General features: G+C 42.9%; 1 protein-coding gene across 2 annotated transcripts in view; it reads left to right on the top strand.

The window, feature by feature from the left end:
* LOC124003364 (sarcolemmal membrane-associated protein-like) overlaps positions 1 to 21,396 on the top strand; it is a 113,817-nt gene that overhangs the window by 10,303 nt on the left and 82,118 nt on the right. For both annotated transcript variants that reach the window (XM_046311546.1, XM_046311547.1), the window contains exons 2-4: positions 3,820 to 3,967; positions 10,741 to 10,813; positions 20,597 to 20,633. In XM_046311546.1, coding sequence (XP_046167502.1) covers positions 3,820 to 3,967; positions 10,741 to 10,813; positions 20,597 to 20,633 — 258 coding nt within the window. The remainder of the gene's footprint in view (positions 1 to 3,819; positions 3,968 to 10,740; positions 10,814 to 20,596; positions 20,634 to 21,396) is intronic.

Raw genomic sequence — 21,396 nt, 5'->3', positions numbered from 1 at the left:
TGGGGTGAATTGTTAAGCACACTCAAGTTTTCGTTTTTGTTGTCTTTCTTGTTTCACAATAAAATATATTTGACATCTTCAAAGTGGTAGGCATGTAAATCAAATGATACAACCCACCCCCCCAAAATCAATTTTAATTCCAGCAAAATAGGAAAAATGTGAAGGACTGTTTTGCTTGTGCAGACTGGAATATGTTCCGGGATCCATCCGATGGCGTTGAGGAGTTTATCAGTCACCAGCTTCCTGTGCGCTAAACTCTGCCCAGCTAAATAATAAATAATGTTGGACATAATATTTTGGGCATCCTGGGGAGGTTATAGTGTGCCTTCCAAATGGCACTCTATTCCCCATAGGTCTCTGGTCTAAAGTAGTGCACTATGTAGGGAGTAAGGTGCCATAGGGCTCTGGTCAAAAGTAGTGCACTATATAGGGAATAGGGTGCCATAGGACTCTGGTCAAAAGTAGTGCATTATTTGTGACCACACCCCAAATCTAATGAGATGACCTTAACTGTAAATGTAGGTTTTTGTCATCAGCCATTGACCTTAAATTAATTGCGTTTAAATCAATTATCAAAATGAAAAGGAAACAATAAATACATTTACTCAAAATTGTCACATTTTGGTGAATCTGTCTTTGTATACCACTGCAAATTGCCTGGACCACAGTTGATAGGAAGCTACTGGGCTTCGATAAAGACTGTTAATGCAAGACCCACACACAAAACAGACACACCCCCCCCAGCTGCCTGCTAGATTGACAACTCAAGACGACACCCCACACTACCTGCGTTACATACCTCCCCCAAGGCCTTTCTCATGTACCCACATGCACATCGATCCAGTTCTGTAGTAGAATCAGCACGTTTCCTTGATCAAATCAAATCAAATCTTATTTGTCACATACACATGATTAGCAGATGTTAATGCGAGTGTAGCGAAATGCTTGTATGAATAGGTTGTCGTGTTGTCAGGAGGTAATGTTTTTAGGTTACTTACACAGGGCAGTGTTGTGAGTGGAAGGTTAGAGGGCTGGAATTGGTTCATCTCACCGGACTTCCTGTTCAACTGAGAAACCCATCAGATCAGTGAGTCCTGGACTGGGTACAGTATAGCACAGTTGGCACAAACCAGCCTACCTGAGAAACCCACTAGGTCATGAGTCAGGGGTTCAATGTGCTTAAAACGTTGACAGCCAGATACAGTACATCATGAACTAGTAAGTTTGCTAAACTGATTTCGGTGCTGCTGTAACCAGTCCTCTCCCTCAAATCCCTGGAGAACTAAATGGCTGTTTTATAAGCTAGGTTTCTATGTTGTGCTTCCTGTTGCTATTAACCAGGCCTTTCTGAACATTTTAGTTTGACCAGCGTTATAGGTGCAGCAGGCAGCGTCTGGAGTTGAATATCGACAGACACACCTCTTACTTGAAATGCAGCCAGGTTCTTCCTGCTTGTACTAATACACTACATCCCCCCCTCGCTGCTTGAAGGACAAACCAGATCGTGCTGATAAAGCAGCGGGTGTCCATCCTATCTTCCCTGACCACAGAACATCAGCCGTAACGTCCTATCTTCCCTGACCACAGAACATCAGCCGTAACGTCCTATCTTCCCTGACCACAGAACATCAGCCGTAACGTCCTATCTTCCCTGACCACAGAACATCAGCCGTAACGTCCTATCTTCCCTGACCACAGAACATCAGCCGTAACGTCCTATCTTCCCTGACCACAGAACGTCAGCCGTAACGTCCTATCTTCCCTGACCACAGAACGTCAGCCGTAACGTCCTATCTTCCCTGACCACAGAACATCAGCCGTAACGTCCTATCTTCCCTGACCACAGAACATCAGCCGTAACGTCCTATCTTCCCTGACCACAGAACATCAGCCGTAACGTCCTATCTTCCCTGACCACTGAACATCAGCCGTAATTCTATACTGAACAAAAATATAAACACAACATGTATAGTATTGGTCCCATGTTTCATGAGCAAAGATAAAAGTTCTCTCTAAAATGTTCCATACACACAAAAAGCTTTTCTCTTTTTGTGCACATTTGTTTACATCCCAAAGCATTTCTCCTTTGCCAAGATATGCCACTCCTGTCAGTTGGATGGATTATAAAGAAGCTGATAACACAGCATGATCATTAAACGTGCACCTTGGGGCCTCCCGGGTGGCGCAGTGGTTAAGGGCACTGTACTGCAGCGCCAGCTGTGCCACCCAGATACTCTGGGTTTGCGCCCAGGCTCTGTCGTAACTGGCCGCGACCGGGAGGACCGTGGGGCGACGCACAATTGGCCTAGCGTCGTCCGGGTTAGGGAGGGTTTGGCAGGTAGGGATATCCTTGTCTCATCGCGCACCAGCAACTCCTGTGGCGGGCCGGGCTCGGTGCGCGCTAACCAAGGTTGCCAGGTGCACAGTGTTTCCTCCGACACATTGGTGCGGCTGGCTTCCAGGTTGGATGCGCGCTGTGTTAAGAAGCAGTGTGGCTTGGTTGGGTTGTGTATCGGAGGACGGCATGACTTTCAACCTTCGTCTCGCCCGAGCCCGTACGGGAGTTGTAGCAATGAGACACGGTAGTAGCTACTACAACTATTGGACACCACGAAATTGGGGAGAAAAAGGGGTAAAAAAAAAACAATGTGCACCTTGTGCTGCGGGGGAAAAAGGCCACTCTAAAATGTGTGGTTTTGTCAATGCAAATGGCATGTTGACTGCAGGAATGTCCACCAGAGCTGTTGCCGGAAAATTAGAATTACATTTCTCTAACACAAACTGCCTCCTACGTCGTTTTAGAGAATTTGGCATTATGTCCAACCGGCCTCACAACCGCAAACCATGTATAACCACACTACATGATCTCCACATCCGGCTTCTTCACCTGCGGGATCGCCCACGCTCCAGCAGGTATATCTCACTGGTCACCCCCAAAGCCTTTCCTTCCAGTTCTCTGCTGCCAATGACTGGAACGAATTGCAAAAATCACTGAAGTTGGAGACTTCTATCTCCCACACTAACTTCAAGCAATGGCTGTCAGAGCAGCTTACTGATCGCTGCAGAGCCCATCTGTAAACAGCCCATCCAACCAACTACCTACTTCATCCCCATATTTGTACTTCATCCCCATATCTGCTCTTTTGCACACCAGTATTTCTACTTGCACATCCTCATCTGCTCATCTATCACTCCAGTGTCAATTGCTAAATTATAATTACTTCGCCACTATGGCCTATTTATTGCCTTACCGTCTTACTAGATTTGCACACACTTTATACAGATGTTCTATTGTGTTATTGACTGTACGTGTGTTTATTCTATGTGTAACTGTGTTGTTTTTTGTCGCACTGCTTTGCTTTATCTTGGCCAGGTTGCAGTTGTAAATGAGAGCTTGTTCTCAACTGGCCTAACTGGTTAAATAAAGGTGAAATAAAAAATTAAAGTCTGAGGGGGGTGGGTGCTGAGGAGTATTTCTGTCTGTATTAAAGCCCTTTTGTTGGGATAAACTCATTCTGATTGGCTGGTCCTGGCTCCCCAGTGGGTGGGAATATGCCCAACCATGGCCGTGCCCCTGCCTCGTCATGTGAAATCTATAGATTAAGGCCTAATGAATTTATTTCAGTTGACTGATTTCTTTATATGAACTGTATCTCAGTAAATTCTTTGAAGTTTTTGCATGTTGCGTTTATATTTTTGTTCAGTATATTTCCAAATGTGTGTTTTCATGGCTCTCTTGTCCCTCTGCAGCAGACCTATGGTGAGCAATGCCCTAAACTATAGTATTGTAACTGTGTATTCCACCTCTCTGTATTTCAGTTCTACCTGCAGGACACTAAGAGTAGTAACGGGACGTTCATCAACAGCCAGCGTCTGAGCCGGGGTTCCGAGGAGAGTCCTCCCTGTGAGGTCCTCTCTGGTGACTTCATCCAGTTCGGTGTGGACGTCACAGAGAACACCCGTAAAGGTACACACCGATGATGTCTGCTGTACAGTTGAAGTCGGAAGTCTTTTCCAACAATTGTTTACAGACAGATTATTTCACTTATAATTTACTGTATCACAATTCCAGTGGGTCAGAAGTTTACATACACTAAGTTGACTGTGCCTTTAAACAGCTTGGAAAATTCCAGAAAATTATGTCATGGCTTTAGAAGCTTCTGATAGGCTAATTGACATAATTTGAGTCAATTGGAGGTGTACCTGTGGATGTATTTCAAGGCCTACCTTCAAACTCAGTGCCTCTTTGCTTGACATCATGGGAAAATCAAAAGAAATCAGCCAAGACCTCAGAAAAAAAGTTGTAGACCTCCGTAAGTCTGGTTCATCCTTGGGAGAAATTTCCAAATGCCTGAAGGTACCACGTGTATTATTGTTTGTACAGATGAACAAGTATAAACACCATGGGACCATGACAGGAAGGTGACGTGTTCTGTCTCCTAGAGATAAATGTACTTTGGTGCGAAAAGTGCGAATCAATCCCAGAACAACAGCAAAGGACCTTGTGAAGATGCTGGAGGAAACCGGTACAAAAGTATCTATATCCACAGGAAAACGAGTCCTATATCGACACAACCTGAAAGGCCGCACTGCAAGGAAGAAGCCACTGCTCCAAAACCGCCATAAAAAAGCCAGACTACAGTTTGCAACTGCACATGGGGACAAAGATTGTACTAGTTGGAGAATTGTCCTCTGGTCTGATGAAACAAAATAGAACTGTTTGGCCATAATGACCATCGTTTGGAGGAAAAAGGGGGATTCTTGCAAGCCAAAGAACACCATCCCAACTGTGAAGCACGGGGGTGGCAGCATCATGTTGTGGGGGTGCTTTGCTGCAGGAGGGACTGGTGCACTTCACAAAATAGATGGCATAATGAGGACGGAAAAGTATGGAAGTTGAAGCTTGGTCACAAATGGTTCTTCCGGAATGGACAATGACCCCAAGCATACTTGGGGGCGGCAGCGTAGCCAAGTGGTTAGAGCGTTGGACTAGTAACCGAAAGGTTGCAAGATCTAATCCCCGAGCTGACAAGGTCAAAATCTGTCATTCTGCCCCTGAGCAAGGCAGTTAACCCACTGTTTCTAGACCATCATTGAAAATAAGCATTTGTTCTCAACTGACTTGGCTTAAGAACTGCAAAGTCAAGGTATTGGATTGGTCATCACGAAGCCCTGACCTCAATCATATAGAACATTTGTAGGCAGAACTGAAAAGCATGTGTGAGCAAGGAGACCTACAAACCTGACTCAGTTACACCAGCTCTGTCAGGAGGAATGGGCCAAAATTCACCCAATTTATTGAAGGAAGCTTGTGGAAGGCTACCCAAAAACGTTTGACCCAATTTAAACAATTTAAAGCAATGCTACCAAATACTTATTGAGTGTATGTAAACTTCTGACCCACTGGGAATGTGATGAAATAAATGTATTTAGAATTCACTTAACCAGCATGGCTACCACTGCATTCTGCAGGGATACACCATCCCATCTGGTTTGGGCTTAGTGGGAATATCATTTGTTTTTCAACAGGACAATGACACATCTCCAGGCTGTGTAAGGGCTATTTGACCAATAAGGAGAGTGATCCTTCTGTAGCTCAGTTGGTAGAGCATGGCGCTTGTAACGCCAGGGTAGTGGGTTCGATCCCCGGGACCACCCATACGTAGAATGTATGCACACATGACTGTAAGTCGCTTTGGATAAAAGCGTCTGCTAAATGGCATATATTATGATGGAGTGCTGCATCAGATGACCTGCCTCCACAATTCCCTGACCTCAACTCAATTGAGAGGGTTTGGGATGAGTTGGACTGCAGAGTGAAGGAAAAGCAGCTAACAAGTTCTCAGCACATGTGAGAACTCCTTTAAGACAGTTGGAATTGCATTCCAGGTGAAGCTGGTTGAGAGAATGCCAAGAGTGTGCGAAGCTGTCAAAGGCAAAGGATGGCTACTTTGAAGAACCTCAAATATAAAATACATTTTGATTTGTTTAACACTTTTTTTGGTGCGTGTTATGCTGCTGGCCATTTTAAAATGCACGGTTAGGCTATGATGTAAACATCTTGACAGGGAGTCAAGGGTGTGTGTACACGTGCGCTCTCTGAGGAGAGGAGTGTTTTGGAGAGTTGACAGACTGCAGTAGTGTCTGATTGCTGTGTTGAAATGAGAACACATGAAATGGCTGCTTTCTTCATGATGCAACAATAGCATCTTAGCAACTCGACTACACTATATTAGCTTTTTGGTGCTCTCCAGATTTCCATACCATTTCTGGACCATTCCGGGGTATACGATATTACCTAATGTGCACACAAGGGATGCTATTTTGGCAACAGGGATCTTGATCCAGGAGGGGTTTGAATGTCTTTGCTGTAACCAAGAGGCTTGACATTAATATCTAGCCATTTAGCTAGCAAGTTAGCAAACCAAATGTATAGCAGGAGCCCTAAGCTGGATATAATTTGACATTTTTTAAAAGATTTCTTATATAGTTACACTTCATAGTTATAAGCAGTTCAGTAGCATGCACACTGCCTCAAATGTATTTATTATTTTAAACTGTATTGTCAATTTTGAAATACCCCAGTGTATGGTTTAAACAGTATATTGCCCAAGCCTACACTATTTCATCACAGCTTCTTGGTATCTGATGGGTGAATTCTGCATCAGTGTGGTTGTTTCTCCACTATGAATAAATTAGCCAAACCCAACATGGGTTGAAGTTGGAAGTTTACATACACCTTAACCAACTACATTTAAAATCAGTTTTTCACAATTCCTGACATTTAATCCTAGTAAAAATTCCCTGTTTTAGGTCAGTTAGGATCACCACTTTATTTTAAGAATGTGAAATGTCAGAATAATAGTAGAGTGATTTATTTCAGATTTTATTTCTTTCATCACATTCCCAGTGGGTCAGAAGTTTATATACACTCAATTAGTATTTGGTAGCATTGCCTTTAAATTGTTTAACTTGGGTCAAATGTATCGGGTAGCCTTCCACAAACTTCCCACAATAAGTTGGGTGAATTTTGACCAATTTCTCCTGACAGAGCTGGTGTAACCGAGTCAGGTTTGTAGGCCTCCTTGCTCACACACGCTTACAGTTCTGCCCACACATTTCCTATATGATTGAGGTTAGGGCTTTGTCATGGCCACTCCAATACCTTGACTTTGTTGTCCTGACGCCGTTTTGCCACAACTTTGGAAGTATGCTTGAGGTCATTGTCCATTTGGAAGACCCATTCGCGACCATCTTTAACTTCCTGCCTGATGTCTTGAGATGTTGCTTCAATATATCCACATAATTTCCCTGCCTCATGATGCCAACTATTTTGTGAAGTGCACCAGTCCCTCCTGCAGCAAAGTACCCCCACAACATGATGCTCCCACCCCCGTGCTTCACGGTTGGGATGGTGTTCTTAAGCTTGCAAGCCTCCCCCTTTTTCCTCCAAACATAACAATGGTCATAATGGCCAAACAGTTATATTTTTGTTTCATCAGACCAGAGGACATTTCTCCAAAAAGTACCATCTTTGTCCCCATGTGCAGTTGCAAATCATAGTCTGTTTTTTTATGACGGTTTTGGAGCAGTGGCTTCTTCCTTGCTGAGCGGCCTTTCAGGTTATGTCGTATAGGACTCATTTTACTGTGGCTATAGAATACTTTTGTACCGGTTTCCTCCAGCATCTTCACAATGTCCTTTGCTGTTGTTCTGGGATTGATTTGCATTCATCTCTAGGAGACAGAACGCGTCTCCTTCCTGAGCGGTATGACAGCTGTGTGGTCCCATGGTGTTTATACTTGTGTATTATTGTTTGTACAGATGAGCGTGGTGCTTTCAGGTGTTTGGAAATTGCTCCGGAGGTTGAACCAGACTTGTGGAGGTTTACCTTTTTTTTCCTGAGGTCTTGGCTGATTTCTTTTGATTTTCCCATGATGTCAAACAAGAGGCACTGAGTTTGAAGGTAGGCCTTGAAATACATCCACAGGTACACCTCCAATTGACTCAAATGATGTCAATTAGCCTATCAGAAGCTTCTAAAGCCATGACATAATTTTCTGGAATTTTCCAAGCTGTTTAAAGCCACAGTCAACTAGTGTATGTAAACTTCTGACCCACTGGAATTGTGATACAGTGAAATAATCTGTCTGTAAAAAATTGTTGGAAACATTACTTGTGTCATGCACAAAGTAGATGTCCTAACCGACTTGCCAAAACTATTGTTTGTTAACTAGAAATTTGTGGTGGCTGAAAAACGAGTTTTAATGACTCCAACCTAAGTGTATGTAAACGAGTTTTAATGACTCCAACCTAAGTGGATGTAAACTAGTTTTAATGACTCCAACCTAAGTGTATGTAAACGAGTTTTAATGACTCCAACCTAAGTGGATGTAAACTAGTTTTAATGACTCCAACCTAAGTGTATGTAAACTCGTTTTAATGACTCCAACCTAAGTGGATGTAAACTAGTTTTAATGACTCCAACCTAAGTGGATGTAAACTAGTTTTAATGACTCCAACCTAAGTGTATGTAAACGAGTTTTAATGACTCCAACCTAAGTGGATGTAAACTAGTTTTAATGACTCCAACCTAAGTGGATGTAAACTAGTTTTAATGACTCCAACCTAAGTGTATGTAAACTAGTTTTAATGACTCCAACCTAAGTGTATGTAAACTAGTTTTAATGACTCCAACCTAAGTGTATGTAAACTAGTTTTAATGACTTCAACCTAAGTGTATGTAAACTAGTTTTAATGACTCCAACCTAAGTATGTAAACTAGTTTTAATGACTTCAACCTAAGTGGATGTAAACTAGTTTTAATGACTCCAACCTAAGTGGATGTAAACTAGTTTTAATGACTCCAACCTAAGTGGATGTAAACTAGTTTTAATGACTCCAACCTAAGTGGATGTAAACTAGTTTTAATGACTCCAACCTAAGTGGATGTAAACTAGTTTTAATGACTCCAACCTAAGTGGATGTAAACTAGTTTTAATGACTCCAACCTAAGTGGATGTAAACTAGTTTTAATGACTCCAACCTAAGTGGATGTAAACTAGTTTTAATGACTCCAACCTAAGTGGATGTAAACTAGTTTTAATGACTCCAACCTAAGTGGATGTAAACTAGTTTTAATGACTCCAACCTAAGTGGATGTAAACTAGTTTTAATGACTCCAACCTAAGTGGATGTAAACTAGTTTTAATGACTCCAACCTAAGTGGATGTAAACTAGTTTTAATGACTCCAACCTAAGTGGATGTAAACTAGTTTTAATGACTCCAACCTAAGTGGATGTAAACTAGTTTTAATGACTCCAACCTAAGTGGATGTAAACTAGTTTTAATGACTCCAACCTAAGTGGATGTAAACTAGTAAACTAGTTTTAATGACTCCAACCTAAGTGGATGTAAACTAGTTTTAATGACTCCAACCTAAGTGGATGTAAACTAGTTTTAATGACTCCAACCTAAGTGGATGTAAACTAGTTTTAATGACTCCAACCTAAGTGGATGTAAACTAGTTTTAATGACTCCAACCTAAGTGAATGTAAACTAGTTTTAATGACTCCAACCTAAGTGGATGTAAACTAGTTTTAATGACTCCAACCTAAGTGGATGTAAACTAGTTTTAATGACTCCAACCTAAGTGGATGTAAACTAGTTTTAATGACTCCAACCTAAGTGGATGTAAACTAGTTTTAATGACTCCAACCTAAGTGGATGTAAACTAGTTTTAATGACTCCAACCTAAGTGGATGTAAACTAGTTTTAATGACTCCAACCTAAGTGTATGTAAACTAGTTTTAATGACTCCAACCTAAGTGTATGTAAACTAGTTTTAATGACTCCAACCTAAGTGTATGTAAACTAGTTTTAATGACTCCAACCTAAGTGGATGTAAACTAGTTTTAATGACTTCAACCTAAGTGGATGTAAACTTCAACTGTATATTACACCGTTATAGGTCCGTCTCCCCTTTACAGCCTTTTCTGGAGTACTGCCCCAGCCCTTTCTGGAGTACTGCCCCAGCCCTTTCTGGAGTACTGCCCCAGCCCTTTCTGGAGTACTGCCCCAGCCCTTTCTGGAGTACTGCCCGTAGATACTCCCCTGTCAAGAATTCAGTCGGACAAGTCTTTTAGCTAGACGGCTAATACTCCTGAAATGGAAGGTTGCAGCTCCCCCATCTTATAAATATTGGGTGGGAAATGTGTTGTGCTCTCTGAAATTATTTATTCAATACACGTGGGAACCCCAAACTGTTTTGAGGCTTGGGCTCCATTCTGGTCTTACTTTGAACAGTCCATCCTCGGTTGGAATTCTTATTAAAACCACAGTAAGTATGTACTTGACTCCCCGGTGACTTAAGGGCTGGATGAGCATTTCTTTGTTTTGTTTTATTGGGGGGGGGCATCTAGGTTAATGACGTGTCTTTTGATTCTTATTGAATGTGACCTGCGGATGCCTTGTTCATCTTGCCTTGTTAGAGACTAATGTGAGCTTGTTTTGCCCTGTTTTTATATACCTGCAAACATTTCTAATAACATGTGTTAACTTTGTCATTGTGGAGTATTGTGTAGACTGAAAATAACAATATAATCCATTTTAGAATAAGGTTGTGACGTAACAAAATGTGGAACACGTCAAGGGGTCTGAATACTTTCCGAATTTACTGTAGGAATGGGTCGTGCCATGAGGGTGTATAATAACACGTGTGTTCTGTGGGTGTGTTGCAGTCACCCATGGCTGCGTAGTGTCTACAATCAAGCTGTTTCTACCGGACGGCGTGGAGGCTCGACGACGGTCAGAGTAAGTACTTAGTTACACTGGGAATACTAGTGAGGCAAACAACCAGGAAAACAGATCATTCCCGGTGTCTGCCCAGATGTAAAATACATTTTACACAGTCAAATATGATTCTCCATGTTCTGAATAGTTCAGTGGGGTCTTTCTGTAACATGTAATTAACATTTATATCCAGAACGTCATATTTCGTAACCTAATACATCCGATTAATTTGCACCATCTCTGACAGAGACATGTTTCAGGTTTTCCATGTTGTGGTGGTCGTCTGCTAAGTTCTTTCTTTGTTTCACAAAAAGACAAATGAACATGCAATTAACCGAATTACATGGAACAAAAAAACATTAATTAAAACATGTATATATTTACCCAGCAGTTAAATGGGGAAAAACCTTCTACATTAACATGACACAAACTGAATTACATGGAGAAACATCTACATTAACATGACACAAACTGAATTACATGGAGAAACATCTACATTAACATGACACAAACTGAATAACATGGAGAAACATCTACATTAACATGACACAAACTGAATTACATGGAGAAACATCTACATTAACATGACACTGAATAACATGGAGAAACATCTACATTAACATGACACAAACTGAATAACATGGAGAAACATCTACATTAACATGACACAAACTGAATTACATGGAGAAACATCTACATTAACATGACACAAACTGAATTACATGGAGAAACATCTACATTAACATGACACTGAATTACATGGAGAAACATTTACATTAACATGACACTGAATAACATGGAGAAACATCTACATTAACATGACACTGAATAACATGGAGAAACATCTACATTAACATGACACTGAATAACATGGAGAAACATCTACATTAACATGACACAAACTGAATAACATGGAGAAACATCTACATTAACATGACACTGAATAACATGGAGAAACATCTACATTAACATGACACTGAATAACATGGAGAAACATCTACATTAACATGACACAAACTGAATAACATGGAGAAACATCTACATTAACATGACACTGAATAACATGGAGAAACATCTACATTAACATGACACTGAATAACATGGAGAAACATCTACATTAACATGACACTGAATAACATGGAGAAACATCTACATTAACATGACACTGAATAACATGGAGAAACATCTACATTAACATGACACTGAATAACATGGAGAAACATCTACATTAACATGACACAAACTGAATAACATGGAGAAACATCTACATTAACATGACACAAACTGAATTACATGGAGAAACATCTACATTAACATGACACTGAATAACATGGAGAAACATCTAAATTAACATGACACAAACTGAATAACATGGAGAAACATTACATTAACATGACACTGAATAACATGGAGAAACATCTACATTAACATGACACTGAATAACATGGAGAAACATCTACATTAACATGACACTGAATAACATGGAGAAACATCTACATTAACATGACACTGAATAACATGGAGAAACATCTACATTAACATGACACTGAATAACACGGAGAAACATCTACATTAACATGACACTGAATAACATGGAGAAACATCTACATTAACATGACACAAACTGAATAACATGGAGAAACATCTACATTAACATGACACAAACTGAATTACATGGAGAAACATCTACATTAACATGACACAAACTGAATTACATGGAGAAACATCTACATTAACATGACACTGAATTACATGGAGAAACATCTACATTAACATGACACTGAATTACATGGAGAAACATCTACATTAACATGACACTGAATAACATGGAGAAACATCTACATTAACATGACACAAACTGAATAACATGGAGAAACATCTACATTAACATGACACTGAATTACATGGGGGAATAAACTTCCAATTCAACCTGACAAGCTGGATTACATGTATAAAAAACAACTGCCAATTGTGATGACTGGCTCGATTGTGGAGCAACATTTGAAGTGGTATTTTTTACGTTGGATAAAAGTAGAGACTCAGAGCTAGAAAATGGTATTGTACACTGCAGTTGAGGAACAATGGGGAAAGTAATTCTGCCTTGATAGTTGATAAACTTGTAAACCCACTTTTGAGAAAATGTCCTTTCAATATTTTGGTATACCTACTGGAGAGCTTTTTGTCTACACCCATTCAGCAACATTCACACCCTCTTAAGCCCCACCCATCTCTTTAAGGATTCACATGTGAGGCTAAACGACCAAAAATCTCAAGACGAAAGGCTGGTTTATACTACGGGTGTGTTCATTCTGGAGTGCCAGTGTGTGCTCAGAGTGCATTCTGGGTGTTCGTAAACTTGGAGCATTTCGCTCTCGGAGCATTCAAAGAGCACACTAGACACTCTGGCTGAGGAGTAGGGTTGATCTGAGCGTTCTGACGCTCTGGCTGAGGAGTAGGGTTGATCTGAGCATTCTGACACTCTGGCTGAGGAGTAGGGTTGATCTGAGCGTTCTGACGCTCTGGCTGAGGAGTAGGGTTGATCTGAGCGTTCTGACGCTCTGGCTGAGGAGTAGGGTTGATCTGAGCGTTCTGACACTCTGGCTGAGGAGTAGGGTTGATCTGAGCGTTCTGACGCTCTGGCTGAGGAGTAGGGTTGATCTGAGCATTCTGACCTCACACTAGACACTGGCTGAGGAGTAGGGTTGATCTAACGTTCTGACCTAACAGCACCCAAGCTAACTGGCTAATGTTTGCTAGCTACTTCCAGACAAATGAGGGAACAGCTCACACTGACCATTTTACTCGCTCAAGCGGAGCTGGTTAACTGTTTTTACATTATCCGGAGGGTTGGTGACTGCAACTGTGCTGCTGGCAAAAATCTGAATTAAACTGGATAAGGTCTCCTCTCCTCTTAGAGCCCTTCTGTAGTACAGTAGACTGGATAAGGTCTCCTCTTAGAGCCCTTCTGTAGTACAGTAGACTGGATGAGGTCTCCTCTCCTCTTAGAGCCCACCTGTAGTACAGTAGACTGGATGAGGTCTCCTCTTAGAGCCCTTCTGTAGTACAGTAGACTGGATAAGGTCTCCTCTTAGAGCCCTTCTGTAGTACAGTAGACTGGATAAGGTCTCCTCTTAGAGCCCTTCTGTAGTACAGTAGACTGGGTGAGGTCTCCTCTTAGAGCCCTTCTGTAGTACAGTAGACTGGGTGAGGTCTCCTCTTAGAGCCCTTCTGTAGTACAGTAGACTGGATGAGGTCTCCTCTTAGAGCCCTTCTGTAGTACAGTAGACTGGATAAGGTCTCCTCTCCTCTTAGAGCCCTTCTGTAGTACAATAGACTGGGTGAGGTCTCCTCTTAGAGCCCTTCTGTAGTACAGTAGACTGGGTGAGGTCTCCTCTTAGAGCCCTTCTGTAGTACAGTAGACTGGATGAGGTCTCCTCTTAGAGCCCTTCTGTAGTACAGTAGACTGGATAAGGTCTCCTCTCCTCTTAGAGCCCACCTGTAGTACAGTAGACTGGATGAGGTCTCCTCTCCTCTTAGAGCCCACCTGTAGTACAGTAGACTGGATGAGGTCTCCTCTCCTCTTAGAGCCCACCTGTAGTACAGTAGACTGGATGAGGTCTCCTCTCCTCTTAGAGCCCTTCTGTAGTACAGTAGACTGGATGAGGTCTCCTCTTAGAGCCCTTCTGTAGTACAGTAGACTGGGTGAGGTCTCCTCTTAGAGCCCTTCTGTAGTACAGTAGACTGGGTGAGGTCTCCTCTTAGAGCCCTTCTGTAGTACAGTAGACTGGGTGAGGTCTCCTCTTAGAGCCCTTCTGTAGTACAGTAGACTGGATGAGGTCTCCTCTTAGAGCCCTTCTGTAGTACAGTAGACTGGGTGAGGTCTCCTCTTAGAGCCCTTCTGTAGTACAGTAGACTGGATGAGGTCTCCTCTTAGAGCCCTTCTGTAGTACAGTAGACTGGGTGAGGTCTCCTCTTAGAGCCCTTCTGTAGTACAGTAGACTGGATGAGGTCTCCTCTCCTCTTAGAGCCCTTCTGTAGTACAGTAGACTGGATGAGGTCTCCTCTCCTCTTAGAGCCCACCTGTAGTACAGTAGACTGGATGAGGTCTCCTCTCCTCTTAGAGCCCACCTGTAGTACAGTAGACTGGATGAGGTCTCCTCTCCTCTTAGAGCCCACCTGTAGTACAGTAGACTGGATGAGGTCTCCTCTCCTCTTAGAGCCCACCTGTAGTACAGTAGACTGGATGAGGTCTCCTCTTAGAGCCCACCTGTAGTACAGTAGACTGGATGAGGTCTCCTCTTAGAGCCCACCTGTAGTACAGTAGACTGGATGAGGTCTCCTCTCCTCTTAGAGCCCTTCTGTAGTACAGTAGACTGGATGAGGTCTCCTCTCCTCTTAGAGCCCACCTGTAGTACAGTAGACTGGATGAGGTCTCCTCTCCTCTTAGAGCCCTTCTGTAGTACAGTAGACTGGATGAGGTCTCCTCTCCTCTTAGAGCCCTTCTGTAGTACAGTAGACTGTATGAGGTCTCCTCTCCTCTTAGAGCCCACCTGTAGTACAGTAGACTGGATGAGGTCTCCTCTCCTCTAGAGCCCATCTGTAGTACAGTAGACTGGATGAGGTCCTCTTAGAGCCCTTCTGTAGTACAGTAGACTGGATGAGGTCTCCTCTTAGAGCCCACCTGTAGTACAGTAGACTGGATGAGGTCTCCTCTCCTCTTAGAGCCCACCTGTAGTACAGTAGACTGGATGATGAGGTCTGAGGTCTCCTCTAGAGCCCTTCTGTAGTACAGTAGAGAGGTCTCCCAGCCCTTCTGTAGTACAGTAGACTGGATGAGGAGAGCCCTTCTGTAGTACAGTAGACTGGATAAGGTCTCTCTCCTCTTAGAGCCCACCTGTAGTACAGTAGACTGGATGAGGTCTCCTCTCCTCTTAGAGCCCACCTGTAGTACAGTAGACTGGATGAGGTCTCCTCTCCTCTTAGAGGTCTCCTCTCCTCTTAGAGCCCACCTGTAGTACAGTAGACTGGATGAGGTCTCCTCTCCTCTTAGAGCCCACCTGTAGTACAGTAGACTGGATGAGGTCTCCTCTTAGAGCCCACCTGTAGTACAGTAGACTGGATGAGGTCTCCTCTTAGAGCCCACCTGTAGTACAGTAGACTGGATGAGGTCTCCTCTCCTCTTAGAGCCCTTCTGTAGTACAGTAGACTGGATGAGGTCTCCTCTCCTCTTAGAGCCCACCTGTAGTACAGTAGACTGGATGAGGTCTCCTCTCCTCTTAGAGCCCTTCTGTAGTACAGTAGACTGGATGAGGTCTCCTCTCCTCTTAGAGCCCTTCTGTAGTACAGTAGACTGTATGAGGTCTCCTCTCCTCTTAGAGCCCACCTGTAGTACAGTAGACTGGATGAGGTCTCCTCTCCTCTTAGAGCCCATCTGTAGTACAGTAGACTGGATGAGGTCTCCTCTTAGAGCCCTTCTGTAGTACAGTAGACTGGATGAGGTCTCCTCTTAGAGCCCACCTGTAGTACAGTAGACTGGATGAGGTCTCCTCTCCTCTTAGAGCCCACCTGTAGTACAGTAGACTGGATGAGGTCTCCTCTTAGAGCCCTTCTGTAGTACAGTATACTGGATGAGGTCTCCTCTTAGAGCCCTTCTGTAGTACAGTAGACTGGATGAGGTCTCCTCTTAGAGCCCATCTGTAGTACAGAGACTGTTTAAGGTTGTGTGTCTGTTTGCTTGTCTTTGCAAGGTGTGTGTGTGGTTATGGGACACATGACTTCCCCACAGAATGTTTGGCAGACCAGACCTCACGCCCCCCACCCCTTCTCGCCCCCCGCCTTCTCACTCACCCTCGCTCTCTCTTCCTCTCTTCTTCTCTCTCTCTCTCTCTCTCTCTCTCTCTCTCTCTCTCTCTCTCTCTCTCTCTCTCTCTCTCTCTCTCTTTCTCTTTCTCTTTCTCTTTCTCTTTCTCTTTCTCTTTCTCTTTCTCTTTCTCTTTCTCTTTCTCTCTCTCTCTTTCTCTCTCTCTCTCTCTGTTTCCCTTGGCTCCATCATAGGAGAGGTCTGATTTGCCAACTGTAACCACATGGAAACAGTGTGGAAACAGGCCAGCCACTCAGACCATGCTTCAGACATCCTTCAGCAGCGGGTTGTAGTCAGTCAGCCAGCAGCTTATGGAGTAGAGAGAAATCATACCCAGTCAGCATATGTGGGAACTCCTTCAAGACTTTTGGAATTCCTGGTGAAGCTGGTTGAGAGAAGGCCAAGCGTGTGCAAAGGGTGGCTGTTTGAAGAATGTCAAATATAAAATATATTTTGATTTGCTTTACACTTTTTTGGTTACATGATTCCATATGTGTTAGTTAATAGTTTTGATGTCTTCACTATTAATCTACAATGTGGAAAATAAAGAAAAATCCTTGAATGAGTAGGTGTTCTAAAACTTTAGACCGGTAGTGTTTCAAACAGACCACCGTGGTCCCTTTGTTCAAGAAGGTAACCTGCCAAAATGATTTCCGCCCTGTAGCACTCACGTCATGAAGTGCTTTGAAAGGCAGGTCATGTCCCACATCAACACCATCATGCTGGAAACCCTGGACCCACTCCAATTAGCATACCGCCCCAACAGATCAACAGATTACGCAATCTCAATCGCGCTCCGCACTGCCTGTTCCCACCTGACCTGGACAAAAGGAACAACTACGTGAGAATGCTGTTAATTGACTACAGCTCAGCATTCAACACCATAGTTCCACCAAACCTCATAACTAAGCTAAGGACCCTGGGACTAAACACCTCAGTCTGCAAATGGAGGGCCGAACAGGCCCCTATTAACATCGACTGGGCTGAAGTGAAGCGGGTCGTAGAACGGGTTGAGAGTTTCAAGTTCCTTGGTGTCCACATCACCAACAAACTATCATTGTCCAATCATACCAAGACAGCTGTGAAGAGGGCACAACAAAACCTATTCCCCTTCAGGAGACTGAAAAGATTTGGCATGGGTCCCCAGATGCTCAAAGTTCTTCAGCTGCACCATCGAGAGCATCCTGACCACTTGCATCACTGCCTGGTACTGCAACAGCTCGGGCGCCGACTGCAAGGCACTGCAGAGGGTAGTGCGTACGGCCCAGTGGGGCCAAGCTTCCTGACATCCGGGACAACTATACCAGGCGGTGTCAGAGGAAGGCCCAAAAAATTGTTGGAGACTCTAGTCACCCAAGTCATACACTGTTTCTCTGCCACCGCACGGCGAGCGATACCGGAGTACCAAGTCTAGGACCAAAAGGCTCCTTAACAGCTTATATCCCCAAGCCTTAAGACTGTTGAACAATTAATTAAATGGCCACCTAGACTATTTACATATATTTACTGACCCTCCTCCCCCCTTTCTGTTTTTACACTGCTGCTACTCACTGTTTATAATGAATGGATAGAGAACCAGAGCTGTTTTTCTATTCCCTGTTAATATCTATTATCTATGCATAGTCACTACAAATTACCTCAACTAACCTGTACCCCCGCACATTGACTCTGTACCGGAGCCCCCTTTATATACAGTTGAAGTTGAAAGTTTCCATACACCTTAGCCAAATACCTGACATTTAATCCTAGTAAAAGTTTTCTGTTTTAGGTCAGTTAGGATCACCACTTTATTTTAAGAATGTGAAATGTCAGAATAATAGTAGAGTGATTTATTTATTTCATCACATTCCCAATGGGTCAGAAGTTTACATACACTCAATTAGTATTTGGTAGCATTGCCTTTAATTGGTTAACTTGGGTCAAACGTTTCGGGTAGCCTTCCACAAGCTTCCCACAATAAGTTGGGTGAATTGTGGCCCATTCCTCCTGACAGAGCGGGTGTAACTGAGTCAGGTTTGTAGGCCTCCTAGCTCGCACATGCTTTTTCAGTTCTGCCCACAATTGTCTATAGGATTGAGGTCAGGGTTTTGTGATGCAGTGGCTTGTGAGGCCGGTTGGACGTACTGCCAAATTCTCTAAAACGACAATTGAGGCGGCTTATGGTAGAGAAATGAACATTCAATGCTCTGGTAGACATTCCTGCAGTCAGCATGCTTCCCTAAATTTGTGGCATTGTGTTCTGTGATAAAACTGCACATTTGAGTGGCCTTTTATTGTTCGCAGCACAGGTTCACCTGTGTAATGATCATGCTGTTTAATCACTTTCTTCGTATGCCAGACCAAGCAGATGGATGAATTATTTTGGTAAAGGAGAAATGCTCACTAACAGGGATGTAAACAAATGTCTGCACTGAATGTGAGAGAAACTCACTTTTTATGCATTTGGACCATTTCTGGGATCTTTTTATTTCAGTTCATGAAACATGGGACCAACACTTTACATGTTGTGTTTATTTACATTTACATTTAAGTCATTTAGCAGACGCTCTTATCCAGAGCGACTTACAAATTGGTGCATTCACCTTATGACATCTAGTGGAACAGCCACTTTACAATAGTGCATCTAAATATTTTAAGGGGGGGGGGTGAGAAGGATTACTTTATCCTATCCTAGGTATTTATATTTTAGTTCTGTGTTGAATAGCCATTCAGACACAGACTGTTATGTTAAACGTTGAATTACTGTTGTATGTTATAGAGGTCGGACGATTATGATTTTTCGATACCGATTATTGGAGGACCAAAAAAAGCAGAACCCATTAATCGTCTGATTATTTTTTAAATTTGTAATAATGATAATTACAACAATACTGAATGAACTCTTATTTCAACGTAATATAATACATCAATGCAAATCAATTTAGCCTCAAATAAATAATGAAACATGTTCAATTTTATTTAAATAAGGCAAAAACAGGGCAAAAAAAGTGTTGCTCAGAACATGAGAACATATGAAAGCTGGTGGTTCCTTTTAACATGAGTCTTCAATATTCCCAGGTAAGAAGTTTTAGGTTGTAGTTATTATAGGAATTATAGGACTATTTCCCTCTATACCATTTGTGTTTCATTAACCTTTGGCTATTGGATGTTCTTATAGGCACTTTAGTATTGCCAGTGTAACAGTATAGCTTCCGTCCCTCTCCTCGCTCCTACCTGGCGGCTCAAACTGTTGCATATTCCCCGACTCTGCGTGCAATGAATGCAAGAGAAGTGACACAATTTCACCTGGTTAATATTGCCTGCTAACCTGTATTTCTTTTAGCTAAATATGTAGGTTTAAAAAATATATACTTCTGTGTATTGAGTTTTAGAAAGGCATTGATGTTTATGGTTAGGAGCAACGAGTCCTTTTTCTGCGAATGAGCACCGCATCGATTATATTCAATGCAGGACACGCTAGATAAACTAGTATTATCATTTACCATGTGTAGTTAACTAGTGATTATGATTGATTGATTGTTTTTTTGAAGATAAGTTTAATGCAAGCTAGCAACTTACCCTGGCTTCTTATTGCATCCGCGTAACAGGCAGGCTCCTCGTGGAGTGCAATGAGGGGTAGGTGGTTCAAGTGTTGGACTGAGCTGACAAGGTAAAAATCTGTTGTTCTGCCCCTGAACAAGGCAGTTAACCCACCGTTCCTAGGCTGTCATTGAAAATAAGAACGTGTTCTTAACTGACTTGCTTAAATAAAGGTGTAAAAAATAAATTAATAATTGTCCAAATTGGTGTCCAAAAATACCGATTTCCGATTGTTATGAAAATTTAAAATAGCACCTAATTAATCGGCCATTCCAATTAATCGGTCGACCTCTAGTATGTTATAAACTGTTGAATGAGCTTTATCCTCCTTCTGAACTGAACTCTGATCTCTGTCCTCTCCACAGTGTCATCCAAGCACCTTTACCACTTCCTGTTGATAAGGTAGGCGGATTCGTCTGTCTGTGGTGACAGGTGTGTGTGTGTGTGTTTGAGATGTGCACCTTGTCTGCATCAGACATCTGTTTGTTGTTGTTGAAACGCTGAAACCTGAACTACAGACCTCAGTTTAAATCTGACATTGTTTTGAAATACTTTTATTTTGTATTCTACGGCTCTGTTGGGCTAAATTGTTGTGAGCGCTGCTATGTGTCCCGGGATCTGGCCAGTTTCGGCATAGGGGGAGAGACGTGAAAGCCCAGCTAGCCTTGCCTCACCGGTCTCAAATGGAGGTCGCTATTGAACGTTTCCAGCGCTGCAGGAGCAGTGTTTACTTTGCTTTGTTCCGGGACAATGTGGACCGCGCTGACTTTCAATGTAGCAACTACTTGCTTGCAGAGGACTACGTGAGCAAAGTGGCTAATCTTAGTAGCAATCCTACACAAGCTACTGGGGAACCCACGCCCGCATACTTTTTATTTTACCCCAGTAGCCGGACGCCGCTCTGGTCTGGTGGATGTTTCGCCGCCGTGTCGGCTCTCTACAGCCAACTGGCTGGCAGGGTTCCATCCCTAAAGGGGGCTCCCCCCTTTGAACGGAGCTGTTCTCCACCCAACCAACCAGTCATGGAGGTACGTCACTCGCTTTGGAAGTCGAAGAAAGCATCCTCTGGCAACGGGGGGCCCTTGATCCAGAGGTTCTGGCACCTTCCTTGTAGGCTTCCCATTCAAGATCGGATCCAGAGGTACCTGCGTCTTCGTCCTCGGTT

This window comes from Oncorhynchus gorbuscha, linkage group LG18, assembly GCF_021184085.1.
Source record: "Oncorhynchus gorbuscha isolate QuinsamMale2020 ecotype Even-year linkage group LG18, OgorEven_v1.0, whole genome shotgun sequence".
Lineage (NCBI taxonomy): Eukaryota > Metazoa > Chordata > Actinopteri > Salmoniformes > Salmonidae > Oncorhynchus > Oncorhynchus gorbuscha.
The sequence above is the reverse complement of the archived record's forward strand: the minus strand, read 5'-3'. Positions and strand labels throughout refer to the sequence as shown.